Source organism: Cryptomeria japonica, chromosome 3, assembly GCF_030272615.1.
Source record: "Cryptomeria japonica chromosome 3, Sugi_1.0, whole genome shotgun sequence".
Classification (NCBI taxonomy): Eukaryota; Viridiplantae; Streptophyta; class Pinopsida; order Cupressales; family Cupressaceae; genus Cryptomeria; species Cryptomeria japonica.
Window position 1 is genome coordinate 915,666,202 of NC_081407.1, and position 22,015 is coordinate 915,688,216.

General features: G+C 35.8%; 1 protein-coding gene across 2 annotated transcripts in view; it reads left to right on the forward strand.

Moving 5' to 3' along the window:
* Nucleotides 1-22,015, forward strand: part of LOC131074068 (putative transferase At4g12130, mitochondrial) — a 51,223-nt gene that overhangs the window by 18,177 nt on the left and 11,031 nt on the right. For both annotated transcript variants that reach the window (XM_058010716.2, XM_058010640.2), the window contains exons 2-3: nt 16,677-16,930; nt 17,066-17,164. In XM_058010716.2, the coding sequence (XP_057866699.1) occupies nt 16,677-16,930; nt 17,066-17,164 (353 nt within the window). The remainder of the gene's footprint in view (nt 1-16,676; nt 16,931-17,065; nt 17,165-22,015) is intronic.

A 22,015-nucleotide genomic window follows, 5' to 3' on the forward strand; every position in this document is an offset into this window, starting at 1 on the left:
ATATTATTAAATATTAAATTAAATAATTAACTTAATACTCATAATTAATCAATAATTAAAGCAATTTGTTCATTTACAAAAGAATAGATACATGATGTCATTTCTCGATACAAGCTCAACATAGCAAAAGATATGGAACTATTTCCTTTGCAAGTGACCGTAAGGTTGAATACAATAAGACATATGTACAAAGCTGATAATAATCTTGACAGGAGCTCCCAACATATAAGGTTGGCATGATCAAGACTGCAGAAGATAAGGTTCACACAATCAATATGGGGTTGCAGAGAATAATGCTGAATTGTGTGAGGGATCTTTGTCAGTACCATCAGGATGATAACTAATTTACTTTCCTTGCAAATGTTTCTATTTCCATTGATAATGAATTGTGTGAGGGATCTTTGTCAGTATCGCTAGGATGATAACTAATTTACTCTCCTTAAATGTTTCTATTTCCATTTATAATGATTCAAATATTTTATTTTATCCTTATCTCACCGTGAAAGCTAAGTCTTTCTTTTCCTGAAAATTCTCTCTCCTTTCATGGTTCGAATCTCTTACCATTCCTTAACTTCGTTAAAAAAATACGGTAACTTTCTTATTAAATTTCTAAACCTAGCTTTTTAGCTTATAAATTTGCTTTTTAAGAAACTTAGGACTTTAACTTTTGAAAAAGTAAGTATTTTACTGTAACGTCCCCATTTGGGAATTTCCTTAATTTAATCCTGAAACAACAATTTCAACTTAAGGTGAGAACTGTAATACAAAATTTACGCAAACTGGACATTTAATTATGAAATTTAACTTAAAGTTTTAAGAATAGTTCAAAGATAGGACTTATCTTGTTAGTTTCCTCTGATTTGACAATGGATTTATGCTGATCATAAATCTGAATCTCCCATAAACTGATACTATTTACTTACAATTCTGTTAATAAATTCCTCACTACAAGTCTGTCATAAGACTCCTTATATCTGATATAACCTGATCATAAATCTGTCATGATTATGATCCCAAACTTCTTATGTTCTTCTTATCTAATCTGTTATTTGTCTTTTCATGCTCTCTTTTGAATCTGCTAGGAGTTCATACCCTTCTCTCTAAGTCTGAAATGATGTTCCCCTACAACTCCTTCCTAAGTCTGTGATCTATCTCCTTATCGATGATACTTGGTACAAATGTTTTGCTGTTTTTGAAATCATACCCAATGCACATCCCATTCCAATCTGCATCTTACTACTTATTCATACCCATCCGTATAAGGTAATCTTCTTACTTCTTCATATGACCTTATTGTGTTCCTGTAATATGGATGGCCGTTGTTCATGCTTTCCTATTTATATGCTTGCAATGATACAGTTATTCATACAGAATTGTATTGAAGTATACAATAGGTCTATAATTATTATATCAATGACTTAGTAAGAGAACGTGGAGTTCAATCAATCCTCACTGCCAAATATTCTTATGAAGCCCAGATCTAAATTCATTATTCCCTCTCCAGTTCGGCTCCAAGTAATAAATCTGATATATATGTCCCTCAAGAATCACTGCCTACTGCCTTCTCAGGGTATGCATCTCCTCATAATTGATGTGTCCCTTCTTAACTAAATTGCTGCTGTATCAATATAATCACTGTTTTAAACAAGTGACTGATTTTGTAAAGTAATGGCTGCCTCTCAGCATATTATAATCGCTGCTGTCTGGAGATTTATTGATGCCCAGTCATAACTAAACTTATGGAATTCTCACTGTTGCCTTGATAATAACCCCTATTTTCTTTCCCCCTTCTGTTACGATAGAATGGGTTTGATCTTTATGTATGATGGGAAACAATTGTCTCCTAATGGTTATGTCTCTTCATAATTTTCCATAGCAATTAGTTTGTTTATTGTAATCACGTTCAACATTAACTATTTGAAATCGCTGTCTTTATTTATGAGATGTGTGTGTGATGAACCAACCAAAGTCTCGTGACACAAGATGTAATTCAGGCCTTCCGATATTAATATCTTATATCAGCATTTGTTACTGTATCGTGGCGTGTTTAACCTCTGATATCCCAACTATTAACAATACTCTATAATCTCGTCGGTGATTACTATTACCAATTGATGTTAGCACGAGCGTATGTTGGATCTTATGAGTGCCGTGGAATTCTTCAAGTGCTTATCCTTTTACCATAACAATTGACAGTTCGAAGCATGTGTTGTGCCTGATAATTATAGAATAATATTCTCAGCGATAAAATTATACTCCGACCACCAACTAATAATCTCCTCATTTTGTAATAGCTGCTTATCGTCTCCCTTAATCATTGTTTTCCCCCATTAATTGAATGCTGCCTTAACATACTATCACTCCTGGAATTATTTCCTTATTAATAAGGAATCATCGTCTTGACATATATCTGCTCCTCGTAAATGTCGACTCTAATTTGCTGTCTTATTGTTGCTTCAAGGAATCGCTTCTAGACTCCTTGTGATTAATTATTGTTTCTTATGGAGTCACTTGCACAATCGGAGTGATATGTCATTCATTAATTACTGTTTCTTTTCTTTTCTTTAATCATTGCTTTCCCTGTATGTTTAATAGGTGTATGACAATTTAATATAATTTCTTTTATTTCACTGCCTTTCTAATAATCTCGTCCTTATATAAATAAGAGTTTTGTCTTATTGTTTTTAGTCAGCCATGTCTTGTAATGGCTTTATCATTTATAAAGATAATACAAGGAGCTTTCTACATATCAACAATATTTGATGAAGTTCAGTTTGGGGACATCACAGTCTCCCCTCCTTGGAAATGCTTGCCCTCAAGCATTCATAAAAAGCACTGATTCAAATGCCTTTAAGTGCATAAAGATGGGGACATGACATCTACTTTGCTTTATAAATAAATAATAAACTCATGCCCCTTTTTAAAATATCAATTCATTTGAATTATTTAAACTATAATAAAACATTTACTTTTTCTTTTCTTAAAAGAAAACCATGCAATTTAATACATATTTAAACATGTATTTTATTTCATTTTAAATTAGTAAAATTTTGTTTTTCAATAAATAAATAAATAAATTGTTTTGGTATATATATAATAATGACATTTTATTTTCCTAACAAGTCATTAATTTTCAAACAAAATAATATTTAATTTAAATTTATTTAAATATAACAAAATAAGGGAAAAGAAGGGTTGTGACAAATCAAGGTCTTAGAAGAGGCCAAGAGGTCAAAAAAGGGAGAGAAGCCCTCTACAAGAGGAGAGAAAGCCACAGAAATTATTCTAAGCCATCGATATGCAATTGTGTGAGGAAGTCAAATCCAAGTCTCAAAAAAGGCTTGAAGGATTTAAAAGTCATACATTTCCAATCTGAAAGGAGACCATTGCATGATGCACTGCGATAGGATTTGAACCTGTTGAAGTTGGATGAAGATATAATTACTTTTCTGTGTTGAATCAAAGTAATGGTTGAAATTAAGGGGGAGATTGTTGGCATATTAATTTCAACACTTTGCATGAATAGTTGCATGGGGAGAAGTCCATTATGGAGATAAAAATATGTGTTCTAAATATAGAGTTGGATTATTAATTTCTCCCACTTGCATGAGTAGAACTGCAGTTAAAGATATGCTTTTCTAAAAATATAATTTGCATAAAAAAGCTGACTGTAATCGTGCATGAATATGCATGTTTTTTTTTCTATTTTTAGCTTGCATTAATTGTGCCAAAGACCTCTATTTATTGAGGTAGAATTGTAATGCGTTATTTGTCTTTGATTATTATGTCCAATGCCAATTGGATGTTGAAGACAGCTCGATTGTCCTTCCTATCTTCTCTCAACCGATTACGTTGATTTGGATTCAATGTATTTAAAGCATTCTGATCTGCAGGCTTGTTGTATCCAATTTCTACTATTTCCTAGAGATCTTGGGAATTTAGTAAAGTCTTCATCCTTATGCTCCAATATTCATAGTTCTCTTCAGTGAACAACGGAAGTTGCAAGGGTATACTTCTGTTTGCCATTGCACAAAGAAAAAATTCTGCAACCAAGCTCTGATACCAATTGAAGGTTTGAGAAGAAAAGAACAACGCTTATACTATGCCAAAGATTAAATGAGAAATAGAAAATTGCACATTCAACCATAAATCATTGAAATAAAATGCTTCCATAAAAATATAACTCCAAGCTGTGTGTACAGCCAAAAGAAACACACTAAAAAAAATTCTGCAACCAAGCTCTGACACCAATTGAAGGTTTGAGAAGCAAAGAACAACGCTTATACTATGCCAAAGATTAAATGAGAAATAGAAAATTGCACGTTCAACCGTAAACCATTGAAATAAAATACTTCCATAAAAATATAACTACAAGCTGTGTGTACAGCCAAAAGAAACACACTAATCTGTCTTATTGATTGTTCCAATATGCTACATGACAGCGTACATATAAAGAGATTACGAGACTAAAAATAGGAGCAGAAGAAGCTGCAGTCTGCAAGCTAAGAGGAGATAAAAATAGCTGCAACCCTTGGTAACTACTAACAACCAATCCCAAAAAGAGAACTAAGCTTGCATCAAAAGCATGGAAAAGCACATTCTGCAAACCATTACAAAAACCTACCAATTATATATATATATATATATATCCAAAAGCTAATCAATAACTCAATTTATATATATTATTAAAAATTATTAAGTTCAAGAAAAACAACATACATGCAACCCACAAAGATGATTAAAGGACAAGACCAAGCGCCTATTGGTTGACAAGGCAAGACAACCACCTAGAAGGCCAAGGTGACGACCAACTTCTAACAACTTATCTTTCAGGGTTCGATGGCAAGTTTGGTCTCTTTTGAAGTCTACAACCCACTCCTTGATGATACTCTCCCTCCCTCTTGAGAGCGTATCCACTTGGTTACATGAAAATAGTTAGACCAATCTTATCTTCTCATTAATCTCATATATATATACTTAAAGAAAAGATAGACATTGCCAAAATAATCATTCATGTCTAACTATCAATTTATACTTAAGATTACTCATCCACAAATGGAGGTAATAAAATATCAATGTTCGACCATACAGACTTTTGCATCATTAAAAAATAAACCATTGTAGAAAGAGGGATGTAACAATTCAACGTGGCCCTTGGAAGTTTTTTTTTTAATGATTTGTTAATACTACAAGTTTGTCGATTAAGGGAGTGAATTGTAAGTGATCTGATGCTTTTTCAATTGTATTTGCTACCTTAATATAATGATATCATTGCTGCCTTTAATTGTTTGGTCTGTTACCAGTAATAGCATCCGTGTTATAATCTCGCTTTTCCTATAGCTTTGCACCTAGTTATAGTAACATAATGATAAAAACTCAAATGCCCACGAGTTGCACTTGGTATACTCACGCAATAATGGCAGCCCCAAGTCTTCTCTATATTCCATGCTTCAGATTCTCAGAATCTCATGCTAGTGAAGGAAACAATACATGAACTAGAAATTTCTCTTTTATCGACCAATTGACTACCTCAATTGCCCAACATGGATTACTCGCCCAACACAGAATATCCATGGCATCCGTGGCTAAGGAAATCGAGCATAATAATAACTCTAAAACCCCATGTTTATCTTCTATTTATTATCAATCAATACTATGAAATGCTTTGTCCCATCAAATATGGTAACTGTAGGCTTCAGATCAGAAAATTGTGAAGTCTTATCAACAAGACAATTTTTTGATCAACAACAATTCTCAACCTTGGCGTGGAAAAGACCCGAATATACATATATGGATTTGTTTATTGATTTGGAAAATTGCTTTGTTTAATGATTTGTTAATAGTACAAGTTTGACAATTAAGGGAATGAATTGTAAGTGATCCGATGCTCCTTGTTAATCATATTTGCTACGTTAATATAATGATATCATCGCTGCCTTTAATTGTTTGGTCTGTTACCAGTGATAGCATCCATGTTATAATCTTGCTTTTCCTATAGCTTTGCACCTAGTTGTAGGAGCATAATGATGAAAACTTAGATGCCCACGAGTTGCACTTGGTATACTCACGTAGTAATGGCAGCCTCAAGTCTTCTCTATATTTCACGCTTCAGATTCTCAAAATCTCATGCTAGTGAAGGAAACAATACATGGACAAGAAATTTCTCTCTGATCGACCAACTGACTACCTCAATCGCCCAACACAAAATATCCATTACATCTGTGGCTAAGGAAATCAAGCATAATAATAACTCTATGTTTATCTTCTATTTATTATCACATCAGTATTATTAAATGTTTTGTCCCATCGAATATGGTAACTGTAGGCTTTAGGTCAGAAAATTGTGAAGTCTTATCAACAAGACAATTTTTTGATCAACAAAAATTCTCAACCTTGGCATGGAATAGACCCGAATATGCATATATGGATTTCTTTATTATTTTGTTTTCTTCTCTCTTAAGGACGATTGAGAGACTGACTATTCTATGACGGGTCATGACACTGCTAGATAGAAGTTAACATGATGCTTGGTAATGCAGTTCCGTAAGCACATTGACAGGATATAAGAAAACCCCATTTGTGTCACAAGGTTGTGGGTGGGAAAACCCTCCTTGATCCCCCCAAAAAACAAAATGCTACACAAGTTAATCTACAAATCAAAACCACTCAAAAGTTGACCAAATGGATTAGTAGGAAAATTATTGTTGATTACCCTCCCTGCCTTCACCACTTGCCCCCCCCAAAATGCTACACCTGTCAATTCTCAATCAAAAGCACCAAAAAACTGATCAAATGATATTTCTAGGAAACCTCTCCTTGATCCCAAATAACATAATGATGCACCAAACAATCCTTTGTAACTCCCACAATCTCACAAATCATACATAGTCAAGGATAACCAAATGAGCAAACATAATCAAGACTAAATACCCTAACTACATTATCCCCTTCCAAAGAAAAGTCATCTTCTAGACCACAAGGAAATTGAGTAATCAAGTAACATCCGATAGAGTTTTCCAAACTTGTGACGACATCGTAAAGCAAGAAGAACCTTTGTATTGACATGTAATGTCCCCATTTTTATGCCTTCTTGTTCTATGAGTGTTTGCCCAATATCGGGGATTTTGTGGCATTTGGTGATGGTTTGGGGTTCAGTTGGTGCTCTAATTGGTGACAATTCTCTTTGTAGCTTTTTTGTTTTTTTTTGGTTTTTCTAGGTTTGTTCTTCTCAATCCTTAGAGAATATTGCTATTTACAATAAGTGTTCCTTTCACATTGGTTTTTTTGGGTTTGCTCTCTTCAATCCTTGGAGAACATTGCTATTTATAGTAAGTGATTGTTTTGGAAGCGGTCTTTTTTGAGTTTTTTTAAGTTTGTTCTCCTCAGTCCTTGGAGAACGTTGTTATTTATGGTTCGTGCTTGTTTTGACTTCAACCATCATCCTTTAGTATCGGTTATGTTTTGGCACGGTTGGTTTCCTTTTTCGGTGTCTTGACAAGTTTTTCGCAAGGTGAATGGTATAGTTTAATATTTGCACTAAAGTAATAAAGTGACATTTTATTATTCACTTCAGTGTTTAAATATTAAAGTGTTATGTTTTGTCCCCAAAGTTGGATGTGTAAGTGTTATGAGCAACTTACATTGTTTTTTAAATGTTAAGGGTTTTTTTTGAGGGAAAATAAAATATTTGAAATTTAAAATGCCCCATTTCCCTCCAAAACTCTATATAATGGGGTTTGGGCTCTCATTTCATTCATTTAGATGTTGCACACATAATAGGATGTAGCGGAAATGAATAGAGAAGTTCTTCCGAGATTGATTAAAGATGGAAACCCTTGTAAAATACACTAGTTTTGGTGGTGAAATTTCCTCCCTAGCTGGTAGACTGATTTCACATAGGAATCACCAGTGTTTTCAACAAGTTTGCGGTTTTGGGTGATTTTTGGGGTTTGTTTGTTTTGTTTTTTGCAGAGATTAACAAGGATTTGCAAGGTGATTTGAAGCTACATATTGCTGGCCTTACAGTTTTTTGGTTTTTTGATGATGCCCTAGCTGGTTGCTCCATTTTAATTTGCTGGGAAAGTTGATAAAAGCGTTTGAAAATCAGAGGAAGCTTTGTGAGTGATGATTTCTATTACTGGGTGTCTCATTTGCAGGGGTTCAGGAGTGTTTACTAGATTGGTCGTGCCTCTCCAATGCTGCATTTCATAACAAACCTGCTATGATTTCTATTGACAGTGAAAACACACATTTCTGGGTCTATATCAACTCATTCCTGGCACTTTTGAAACATGCAACATGCTCAGAAAATTATGACAGACCTGTTCACTTTCAGAACAGTAAGTTGTATGGTGATTTGAGGTGCCTTTTTGAGTGTTGTCTCTGTTCTTGACTCATGGACATGTGGATTTGGCATATGAAACTTGTTGGGTATGATTGAGATGGTGTAGTAGCCCTGAAACTTGGCATTTTCATCATTCTTTGAGAAAGCAGCAGGGTTGGGTGTGTTTGGTGGCCATTTTGGAAGTGTTGGGTGTGTTTGGAGGCCATTGTGACAGTGCTGGGTTAGTCTCTGGTGTTTTGTAATAGTTTGGTGTTGTGTTTGATGATTTCAATGCCAAAAAAGAGTGCCATTCAGTCCCAGGTATGACTGAAAACTTGTGACAGACCTGTGTTAGTCAATTCCTTTGCATTTTGGAGGCCATTAATGGAGTTTGCAAGCTGTAGCTGATTGTATTCATTCATTTTCATACCTGCCCTTTTCCATTCAGTGGTTTCGGACCACAATGAGTTGCCTATGATTCCCTTTTGAGGTATTTCATGTCTTTTTTTTGACTCAATCAATGTTATGTAATGATTGTATGCTTGAAAATGAATTTTCAATAAAGGAGGTGATGTAATCAGCCAATTGCATAATTTAAATGACATATCAGTTTGTTCAGCAGTCATCTATCAAATGAATCTTTGTTGTTAAGTGTTTGGCAAACTTGAAAAAAAAAGGGGGGGTGTTCTGACACGACACTTCCTTTTTTGTTCTGACCTTGCTTATTCCATAGCTAGTGAATGCTCCATGATCAAAGATGGATAATGATTTGCAGGATGGTTTCACCTGGAAGGAGACAGGAGAACTGGTGGAGAAAAATGTGATCATCACTAGATTGAAATGTATGTAGAGAATTAGTAGAATCAACATATCCAAAACATAGGCCAATATATGGAGAATGCATTTACCAGTGACCATACGATTTAATGAATTGTTGGAATGACCAAACAAACAAGAAACCTGATTTTATTGCACACTGGACTTTGAAAATGCTTCTTCCAATGGATCATTGAACCTAGACAATATTTCAGGCACTGTAGATATATTCTCATCAAAAAAACTTTGTTCAGTATTCCCATATTCCATGAATGTATTTTTTTTAATTAGCCAATTGCTTACCAACATTATAGGTTGTGAAATGTTGTAGAGTTGTAATAGAAGAACTACCTACTAATTTAGTAGGATCATAGTTGAACTACTCGCCATTAGCAAAAACTTGCCAAGGCCTGAAAAAAAAACTCGGGAAAAACTCGGCTGGTACTCGGCAAAAACTCGGCAACTTCAAAACTTGCTTAAATTTAATTAAAAATGGTTTTTTTTTTTGCAAAATTCAATGAGAAGATGCATCCAATGAGTCAATAAATGAGAACACAAAAGAAACAAGCTGAGTCTAGATATATTTAAATGCAAAGTGGGACAAAATCGCATCCTCATGAGGAATGCTGATGGCTGGAAGCAAACACAAAAGAAACAAGCTGAGTCTAGATATATTTAAATGCAAAGTGGGACAAAATCGCATCCTCATGAGGAATGCTGATGGCTGGAAGCAAAATAGTAAATAGTTTTTGTAAAACTAAAAGTAAATACATCATTACAATTACATCTTCCTCTTCCCAGCTCTAGTATAAACTGGGGGAGAGGTAGAACTAGAGGGTCTAGTCCTAGAAGTCTGCTGTGGCTATGGGCATGGCGTGACTCCTGAGTGTGATTGTGCCTCCTCGCTTGGTATGTCTGGCTCAGGCTGTGGCTCGTCCTCCATCTTGGATGAAGCTATGTCTCTACCTGCTCTTGGCACAGGCAATGACTCCTCATCCTCCTCAATGTCATCTAGCGTGAAACCAAATCCACCCCCCTCCTCCTCCATAGCCCGCCTCTCCAAATCAGTGATGTCATCCTCCGTAAACAATGGAGGCTGCTCCTGTGATGTCCAATCACTGTAAGGATCTATATCATCCAAGTCAATTGGACCACCTGCTGCTTCCTCTACCTTCCTTATGTGCAATCGAAGATTATATTGCACAAAGACAAGGTCATTGAGGCGTTTCTGTGCTAACTTGCTCCTCTTCTTTGTGTGGATGGCTTCAAACAAGCTCCAATTGCGCTCACAATTGGATGAACTACAAGATTGACATAAGATTCTGAGGGCAAATTTTTTGAGATTTGGGGTATTTCCACCCCAACTTTGCCACCAAGCATTTGCAAAATAATTTTTTTTGAAAAGTTAGAAAGTAAAGAGAAAAGCGAAAACATAATCTATCAATTTATCAATCACTTTAGATCCCAAAATCCAAATGGCAAATGTTATACCTGGGGTTTGAGTGGTTCTTCCCCTTATGGTCAATTCTGAAGAGAATAGCTTACCCCTTGCTTCCTCATAATTTTGGAGTTCAGCCACAATGAGGTCTCTCACCTCAACCTCGGGTATCGGTATCATCCTCTGAATTAATGTAGTGAGGCCCTCCATGACCTCTCCATTAGGATCTAAGAACCCCCGAACTTAAAACGAGGGTTGAGGAAGTACCCTGCTGCATGAATGGGTTGGTGGAGCTAATTGTTCCACCTCTTATCGATAATTTCTCAAATGGGATCAAATTTGAGTCTATCCTCCTTGTAGTAATTTTTGATAGACTCCTTGGCCCTATCCATGGCTTCATAAATATACCCCATTGGGGTTTTATCCCCATCTACCAAGCGGAGAACTCTAACCAAGGGCTTTGACACCTACAATTGAAAAATACAAATTACAAAAAGATTAATTAATGAAGTTACAAATTAGTAAGGAGATTTGAATCAAGAATAATTAAAACTTCATGTTTTGAAGTTACCTTCACAATCTCTGCAACTCTTTGTGCAAAATGGTTGTCGAAAAGTATGCATGCAACACCCTCTCCTTTAGCCTTCTTTGAATAAGGTGAGTCTAGCCATGCTTGACTCACACAAACATTTGTTTCAAAGAAGTCAATGCAGCAAGAATGCTTTGCAACGTCAAGAAAATCGTTGCAAACCTTGTGACACCAGCTCTCACCAAATCTCTCCCTCGGGCGTGCTCTCTCATCAAATGTAGAACCCAAGGGGGATTGTAAATATATTTTGTGATCCTCCTTGCATCTTCCACAACTGGAGTCGCCCAATCAAGTTTTCCTATGTCCTCCAAAAGAAGGTCAAGGACATGTGCTGCACAAGGTGTCCAAAAAAGAGTGGGGTGCCTATCTTGGAGGATTCTACCTGCAAAAAAAGAAGTTATTCTTAAGAAATATACAACCAAGAAAAACAAAGCCACAACAAATGAAATGATTTGCACCACATTCTCTACTCCCACCTCCATGACAATGTGCTCCAACATTCCAGCCAATGTTTTTGCATTTTTCACCTTACTGGAGGCATCAACTAATTTCAAGAACGCAATATTGTCCTTGCAAGCAACCAAAACATTAATGATGGTGCGGTTTTTGCCATCTGTCCACCCATAAAAAAAAATGGTGCAGCCATATTTTCTCCATTCATTTATTTGGTCCTCCACAACTTTTTTTGCCCTATCAATTGCATTTGTGAGCAACTTACAAGAACAAAGTGAAATTAGGTCTTAGTACACAATTTTGATTTAATAAACAAGAAATCTAAAAAACAATTAAAAATGAAATCAAGTGGACTATTTACTAACCTCCCACTCAAATCCTTGCGAGAAGGGGCCTTGTACCCCTTTCTTGAAACTGTCATTGCGGTCACCAAATTCAGCCAATAAGGATTGTCTGCTTCATCGAATGGGATGTTGTTGAAGTACCAAAAATCAGCACATGCAATGTATGTTTTCTCATGTGCCTCCCTATTCCATCCAGTGGCCTCTAATGATGGTTGTACTCCAGGTGTGTTCTCGGGCACAAAATAACTACCTATGGACTGTGTCCCTGATGGTGATGCAGCAGTGCCAAGTACTCTACTAGAGGAAGCAGAAGCGATGGGCGAGGTGGTGCTGGGTTTGCGGATACGTGGGCCATGACGAGAGCTCACTATGCCTTGAAGTGCTTCTTCTTCTTCTTCAATGTCAATAGAAGCACCTTTAGAATTAGCTATGGCTGATCTCATGGCTAGTTTTGCCCTCTCCCTTGGCAATTTCTTCTCTTCCCCAGCTGAAAGTAGGGCATTCATTTCTCTTTTTATTTCAGCATTGGTCCCAATGCATTCTCTAGCATCATGCTTGTCTATGCCTGCAAGGTGGTATTTGAGGCGGTTTATGCCTCCATGAAGTATTTTTTCACATTTAATGCAAATCACTGTCCCAGGATCCGGTCCTTCATAGGCATACCTCCAACTATGAGTAGGATACATGCATAGAATATACACCAGAACTTCAGGATTGAAATTTGAAAGTTGTCTTGGGCAGATTGTATAACACAAATTCCTTGTGCAAGCCGTACAACATCACTAGGAAGATTGAAAAGAACAAACAATACATTATAGCAGCTCACAATGACCGTACAACAATAGTAAAAGAGAGGAATTGACCATAATGCACATCATGAGAAGTAGTATGTATGACAGAAAGTGGAAGAGTGATTGTACATAAATAGAGCAGGTTTGAGGGATCATATCATAAGGAAAAGTTACCATGCTATTGGGTAAGAAGATGAAGATTATATGGCAGGCAACATAACATTATATTAATTTAAGTGCTTGATATGCTATATGATGCAATTTGTGACCTTTATTGATTCTTTGGAAGGTTGCACAGGAGGAATTAAGACTTAAAAAGAATTTGGAATTCAATCTGTTATATTATTGGCAGGCATTGGTGGTGGAGATAGGGTTTTAAAATTACTATTGTTAATTGTAGTTGACATGGTTGGTTGTATGATATCAAAAGGGGGATATTTCTTATTCCTCATATATGGTTGTATCATGATAAAGGGAGAACTTTTTTTTTTTTATATTTACAGTTTATATCCATTTTTAAAAAACTTGAACTTTTAGTATTATTTTTTCATTTTGCTCCTATGTGACCCACCTACTATTTTACTCGTCAACTTCAATATTTTTCTTTTTTTGTTTGACCCACAACATGGTACTTTTGTCTTCAATTTTTCCTTTTTCCGTAAATTTTTTGCAAAGTTTGCTTTGATTTGACTTCGATGTCATGATGAAATATGCAAATGAGTAGGGTCCTTTTTAACATTTGTTAGCACAAGTATCCTTAGGCCCCAAATCAAATAATATTTTTTGTATATTATTCTTGTGAGGCATACCTTCATTAATTTTGAGATCTTTAGTGAAATCAGGTGCCTCTATTGGAACATTGAAGTCAACCATATTCAGAATTTTTGGCCTTTGTGAACCTTGTACTTCATTGGATGCATATAAACTATTCAACTTTTCAAAATCATTGTTCTTTAGTTGCTTGTCACCATACAATCTTGCTTCCTCTTTGTTGATCTTTGTGGCTTCAATAAAATTGTAGTTTGAGGGAAATATTTTAGAGTCCTCTATTTGCTAGTGGAAAAGGCCATGAACGGAATTTGTTAATCTTCTGAACTTGACTGTAATTCAAAATCCTTTGGCATTCAGTTCCATGGGACCCTTATCGTCCTTCTCTATCCATTCTTCTTCGGTGTTTGAATCTAAGGAATATTAGGAAGTTGCTTGCTCACTTATTGCTCAATTCTTTAGATCAATTATATATTTTCTGCCTTTATTTTTTATGAGGAGTATTCGTTTTTCTAGTTGTAGTCAACTTTAGTTGCAACTAGCCAACCTCAACCTACTAGTGCTCTCTTCTATAATGAGATGACCTCAACCTACTAGTGCTCTCTTCTATAATGAGATGACCACAAAATCTAATAAAATGTATTGAGCTCTAATAAGTATTTTGTTGGGCAATTAAATTTCAAGTGCCTTGATTCCTTGTTGATCCATGTTAGTGTGGATGAGGTTATTTCCTAACTAGTCATTTGTGGGAACCTATTCACATTTTAAGTTACTTAGGTCCCAGGTGTCATTATCTAGAAGTTAATTATAATGGGGTCATATTCACCTCATTTACTTTTAGTTATCTACGCATTTAATATTTGCATCATGCATTTAATCTTTGTATCAAGGGTAGTTGTCATACCTCATCATACCTTGCCTATATAAGCAAGGTCTCACATTGTATATTACATATTCAACCATTATTCAATGCATTATTATTCCAGTTATCTTGCCATTCTCGATTGTGGAAGCTATTTTGTCTAGTAGGGGATTTTGGGGGTGTTGAGGAGTCACCTATCTACTCCTACAATCTACATCCCCTAGTTGAAATCTTGGTGGTGAAATGGTTGGTTTTCCTAGACTTTTGTAGGTATTAAGAAACATGTTTACACTTGATTTTACATTGATGATTCTTCCCCAATATCTCCATATGTACCATTGTTGGTTTCTTTGCTAGGTTGATTGTCAGTAGCATAAGGTCTATCACTCAATCACTACATATTGGACATTCAATCATTAAATCTTCATTCTCCTAGTGGACCATTTTTTGTTCTATCTTGCCAATTTGTATTGTTGTGGTGGCAATTGCAGTTCTAAGTTTTGGGATGCTTTGCAATATACCTATTATCTTGACCGGTACAAAAGTTTGTAGTACTTCTGTGATATTTTTATTTGATTCCAAACTCCCTGTAGTTCTTGCATGGTCAATGGAGCATCCTTGTTCCTTTGCCATCATATGTTCTAGTTTTGCTCTTGCTTCAACAAGTCTTTCTTTTCTGAACATGGGTTTGGAGTAACGACCAATACTTTGTTATGTATCTCTAGGCCAATCATGTTGATGTTGACCTTTTGCTTTACGCATCCAACGTCTTCATGATCTCTGGATCCACACCATTTGTAGAGTAATCCCGTTTTGTTTTGGTTTCTACAGAAATCTCTTGCAAAATGTCCCCATTCATCACATTATCGACATTGTATAATGGGATGACCTTTGAAGTCATAGTGTAATTGACTCCAATCTCCTCCCCTCTGATTCTAATGGTTGCTTGTAATGAATTTATTTTATTTTGCAGTTTCAGTGGAACGGATTGCTCTCCTTGTGTGAAGAGCACTTGTGGTACTTGTGAAGGGCAAGCGTTTTTTTATAATTGTTATTACTCATAACTGTTTGCACTGACCCAGGAAACATTAAGGTGAATGTGGGCGTGATTACTTTGGGTTTATCATGGGTTTTATCATTTATGAGTGTAATTCTACTATATATTAATGAGTCTAATGCTACTATGTAGTTGATAGTTGATACAGCTCTACGCAAGTTGTAGATGCAACTGTACTTGTAGTCCATTATTCCTTGTAATGAGGTTTTTATATGTAAAGTATTGTCATTATTCTCTTGTATCCTTTGTGGTTGATAATGCAAGTGTTATTTGCTAATTGTTATCACTTGTACCTGTTTGAACTGTATAAGTGATGGGTAAACAACATTCTACTTGCTTTTTTTTGGTGTATTCTTGGCCCATATAATCTTGAAGTACACATTTTACATGTTTACAGTTCTGGAAAATAACCAACTACTTCTAAGGCTTATATTTGACCTTGCATGAATCTCTTGCAAGATGGCTGATTAATATTTGAATGTCTTAGCATGGTAACTTTCTTTAATGTGAATGATTTGTAATTTGTATCATATGGCTTTGTATATTCTGTTTTGTTGAGGGTTTGCCTGTTTGGATTTCCTCATTAGATTATTTCACTTTCTAGTATTACTTCGATATGTTTTAAATTTTTGTTGTTCGAGACTTTTAAACACTTTGAATTGTTTATTGTAAAGTGTTGTACTCGGTTGTGTTGATCTGATTTGGTCAATTATGGACATTAATATAATTCCTATCCTCCTTGTGGTGCATCAAGTGTGTTCAGTTGATATGAAATGACTGCCACTTGTAACCTGATTGTCTCTTATACTTCCTCTGACCAATTGTTCTATTTTTACAAAACTATACTGACGCTAGGGTGTTTTTTGGAGAAGCGTTCTATTTGTTTCTAGTTTTTGCAGTACCTGCATTTTAGGTTTCAATTGTTCTATCTCTTGAAGCTAGATTTATGTATGGTAGGCTGTATATCCTTTGAGATGCATTTAGAAAAAGAGGAATCCATTCCAAGAATTTTGAGTTAAGTGGCTTTTGTGAAGCCAACAATTCTTTAATATCTGTCCATGAACTCATGGACATCTATGCCAGAAGAACCAAGGTAGAAATCTGATGAGCTTCTAAAATTGTTGTATTTTCAGTGTTCAAGTTCTTTCCATTATCTGTATTGTTTGTCAAATCTTATGACTTGTTTAGCAAGTAATTAATTGACTAGAGCATTAATCCTCTATGGTGGTTTGCAGATATCGTTTGCGTGCAAAGGTGGAAATACAGGATGCCTCAAAAGATATGGCTGCATGGCAACGGTTTGGTGGTGCCTTGGTACATGAATCTGGTGTGAATAAAGATGCTGAAACAGAAGGCATTGGCTGGGGTGGTGGTAATGACTTATCTGGTTGTGCTGCTGCTCAAGGTTGTATTCAAAGTTGCAAGTGGTTCAGGGATCCAAGATTGGCTTCACTTGGTTTTCGGGGAATTTTTCCATCAGATAGCCTACGTAAGGAATCAGGCCATAGATTCCAGTATAGGTGCACCATGTTGGTTAAAGCATTTTCTGTGGAAAGATCTGGTGTTTACTTATATGCAGTTTCAAGCTTCATACTAATGTATTAAAATACCATTTTTTTCCCAGCACCACTCGTAGAAGCTGATAAAGAAGTGGATGAGCAATATTATCTTTTATTGAGGCTGGAGGAAGGAGTACCAGAAGGTTCGGCAGAAATTCCTAAAGGTTTGATTTTTTCTTTCTATTAATGTTTATGCACGCTTTTTATCATAGCCTGGTATTTTTAGCCATCTGCTTAGATTATGAGGCCCCAGATTGCCCAAAATCATATGTGAAACGTTGCAAGAAATATCTGAAATCAATTGAATGTATTGGATGTATGCTGTATGGAAGTTCTTAAGGATGAGCCATAAATTTTTTTGAACATGTAGACATGGTGATGAATCAGTCTCCATTGAGGATGTTAGAAGACATTGTCGTGCCACTCATAAGTTGCAGGAAGTTCCTAGGGATGAACTGAGATTCTCAAGAACATAAAGCTTTTGCATTACAACTTAAATGGTGAATATGCCATAATAGTCATGTGTATCCAATTTGATTACGTTGGTAACAGATTGGCAGTGTTGTCATTAAGTACTAATCAACTTCAACAATACAGAAGTATTTAGAGGCATTCTAAGGGGCCAAAGTTTTCCTTACCAAATGTTTTTGTTATATAATACAATATAGGATTTATAAATCACCATAGTCATATGTTATATATTTTTATGAAACTGTTAATCTGAAGGGAAAATGTTTTTTGTTATATAATGCAACATAAAATTTACAAACCACCATTGTGAAACTGTTAATTCTTTTAAAGATATAAAGGTGTTGACTCCCCATCCAGATGATAAACTAATTTTTTGAAAAGGTATATGATTTTATAAAACATATTTTTGGATCACACCATGTTAACTATTTTAGATTTAATTCTGCCATGCATTTTTTCTGTTGTATTCACCATAAAGACTGGTCTACTTCGTAACAGCAGTTTCCAACAGTCTGAGGTTTTAAATGCTGAGTCTAACCCTTCACATGAAATTTTTGTACTGGCCAAAGCCCATTAAATCTGCAAGTTTTGACAGAAAATGTAAACAAAAATCAGAATGGTGAAGTGCTTCTAATGATCTCCTGACTTGTTTAATTTTTATATTGTAGAGGCTTGGTATTAACAAAAATAAAGATAGAAAAATTGGCATTTACAAACCAGAAAAATATCCATTCAGGTCCATATGAAACCAACGTGTGAATGAAGACATCAGATTCTATTAGGGCTGAACAACAACAGACAAACCTAGAAGACATATATGATATATAGATGTTACAACTGAAAAGTATTAGATTTTTTGAAAAAATCGGCAGAAAGAAAACATAAAAAATTGTAGAAAAAGAGAAAAACTATTTTTAAAAAAAACTTAAGGGCATTTCCATAGCATAGAGATATAAAGAGCAAATAAAATAAAGTTTAACCCATGAATTGTAGAAAATATTTTTTTGTTGTTTAGATTCATATTGCTGGTTACTGTTGATGTGTATTTTGTACACGACCAAACACAGAATAAAATACCTAAAGGTACCTTATCCTCTCTTGAATAAAGCCTCCGAATGCTGAAGATGTCGCGAAAAGGATCAATCGGGATGACTTCAAGGTTCTTCGTTGTAGGATCTCTACGTGTGGATAAGCACTAGTGGTATGATGTGATTTGCTGGAATCACAAGGGGACTTACACTTGATGACCTAAGCGTCTGATTTGTTGGAATCACAAGATTTTACCGGCTTAGATTTGAAAAAAAAGGAAAAAGGACGAGGGCGAGGAAAGGATCTAATTCTGATACTAAGAATGTAGGAGCAATGAATGATCTTTGATGAAATTCTAACTAAGTCTTGTTTTGACATGCCAAGACCATCTCCACAAGGTTAGTGCGATCTTCGAAGGAAAGCTTTATGATGTTCAGATCATCACTACAGGCATAGACACCATCAGGCTGATGCATATCAATGAAGAAGCGACAATTGAAGTTAAACTTAAGCTGAATGATTCTAGTTGACTACACAAGGCGAGTCAACAATCAACAAACTGCTAGTAGTATGGATATACGAATTTCACCATCAATCAAAAACATTTCTTCCACTCATCTAATAACATGAAATCAAATATGAGAAGTGTAGAGACCATGCAAATTGTTGAATCAACCCATAAATTTCACCATTTCTTCAATGAAGTTTTACAAGTCTTTTACAACAACATCTTGGCAACAATCTTTGCCTTCTCTCTCTACTCTACTCCAATTGCTATACTATTAACTGACTAATTCACTATTATAACTATTCACTCCCTACTTTCTATTAGCCTTTTACAAATGAAGAGCCGAGGCTTATATAGTGCCCTTAATACAATTCAATGGCTAAGATCAATTTGAGATCAATGGCCAAGATTCTACAATGAAAACCCTAATTAGGGTTTGTTACAACAAACTCAATTCTGACCAATGAAATAATTGTATTAATTGGACACATGTCTTCTCTGAAAAATTCGACCAATGGATAGCTGGGGTAGGTACATCGAAGTTTGTGCCACCCTTAATGAGCCAGGTACATTGAATCTGGACACGCTGAGGTGGACCAAACCGACTAGAGAAGTGATGACTGGGATGCCACCTCCTCTGACATTTGTAACTTGGTAGATATTCAACTTGATGTTGCTGAGAAGCTAGCTTTAATTAACTCTTTTGAAACTATCTGCTTCTTCAACGAACCCTTGCTCTGACTTATTTTGTCTTTGATGTGCAGAATGATGATGTACCTCGCCTTGGAATGCTGGATTGGAAGAGGTTATTCCTGATGATGCTTGACCGAAGAAGGCCGTCCTTGTCGATGCTAGACTGGGGAGGTCGTCCTTGTCCTGACTTGATCTTCTTTGATGAGGGTCCTCCAAGTAGTTGATCTTCCGACTCCGGGACCGCCGTTTGATGCCTACACAAAAGATTTAAAGTTAGTCTTTGAGCATCAAACCTTAAAGCATGAAATTTAAGACCTTTCAAGGGTATAACTTAAGATATTAATTTGAAAAAGACATGATAAATCAAGAATTATACATTTTCAAACTAATTATGAATGGAAATTGGATTTTCAAGACTTAGACTTTACAAAATTGCTATGAAATCACAATAAGTCTTGAATAAGAACTTCAAAAAATTCTTCATACCTCCTCCTTTGAAAACCTAACTATACAACCTTGGCAAATGATGAAAGAAGACCGGATTTTGTTGGACAAGGGTTGAATTGTGGTCTTCCCTTTGGATGAATTATGCCTCCATTAGCCTCCAAAAGAGCTTCACTTTCTTTAGCCTCCAACACTAAGCAAAATTTCGCCTCCAATCTGCTGGATTTCTCTCCTCAACTTGCTCCTCAATTTCGCACTTAGAAGGATGAATGAATGATTAAAACTTGAACAAAGCATCCCCATTATATAGAGCGCTCACCTCTTGTATCCCCAAGGCCGACTTGCTAATAAAGAGGTAAAAAATAAATAAAACCTTTAAAAAAGGTGGGCCGACTTGCCAAATAAAGGCAAAATAATGCCTTGAGCGCTCATTAACAAATTTTTAAAAAATTAATTTTAGATGCCTCCAAGATGTCCCTTTTGATTATTTCAAGGTCAAAAATTAATTATTAAATTAAAATGCCTTTAAATTAATACGAATTTGATTTAATCTTTCCAAAGGTTTCGAAGTTAGCAATTTTGGGGAATTTAAGGAATATCAACGCTTGACTAAGGTATCAATGAAGAATGCCAATAACTTCGCCCTGGACCCTTAGCAAGGGTTAGGAGCGATTTTTCAATTTAGGCCTTGAATACCCCATTTTTATAAATCCAAAATTTAACCTAGGCATTGTAAAGGGCATCTTTTACTGGAGTTTGGGTTTGATTTCACTTGAATTTTGGAAGATAAGTGCATTTAGGGTTTTTTCGCCCTGGACCCTCAGCAAGGGTCAGGAGCGATTTTTCAAATTTGTGCTTACTCCATCATTTTAGCTCCAATCCACCTCACAAGGTTAGGCAATGATCCCTTTAATTCATCTCATCCAAATTTGCTTTGTTTCTGCAAGGTGAAATAAGAGTTTTTCAAATTTTCGCCCTGGACCCTCAGCAAGGGTCAGGAGCGATTTTTCTTCCCTGGCTTAGAATCATCAAGTTTTGGAAGCAAATCTTTATTCATCATGTTTTTGAAGGCCATTTTTACCCTAGTTCATCCTTGCCTTAGCAAAAACTCAAAATCGCTCCTGACCCTTGCTCATATAAAATTTTCGCCCTGGACCCTCAGCAAGGATCAGGAGCGAAATTTTCATCCCAGGCTAACCTGCTCAATGTTCAAGTTTCAAACCACTTCACAAGGCAAAATTAGATGGTTTTCCAAGTTAGGAACAAGTTTTCAAGCTCAAACAAGGTGGCAAATGTATTTTATAATGAATTTCGCTCTGGACCCTCTAGAAGGGCCAGGGGCGAATTTCCTCTTCTAGGCTAGAATCCATCATTTTCTTAAGGTTTTGAATCATTTCCAATTTTCCCTTCAAAATGCCTTGCAAATCAAAATTTGGTCAAATAAGGCAAGGAATGAGTCCTAGGTTGATTTTCGCCCTGGACCCTCAGCAAGGGTCAGGAGCGAAATTCGCTTTGGACCCTCTGGAAGGGTCAGGAGCGAAATTTGACTTTTTGAACTCTCCATCAGGATCATTTTATGGAATATAACATTTAAGTATAAGCACTTATACTTTAAGTTATATTCCATATATACTTTGAGGATGTTTGAGAGTGGTTTCAGACCTCCAGGAGCTATATTGCAAAATCTAGTTTTTGGAGGATTTTCAGTTTTCCAGACTTAGTCAAATTTCAAGATCAGGACATTCCAGACTTAGCCAAATTTCAGGATCAGGACATTCCAGACTTAGCCAAATTTCAGGATCAGGACATCACTCAAGCAGGACCTGCTATCCAGGTGATCCCCTTGGCGACACTCAAAATGCAAAGGCCA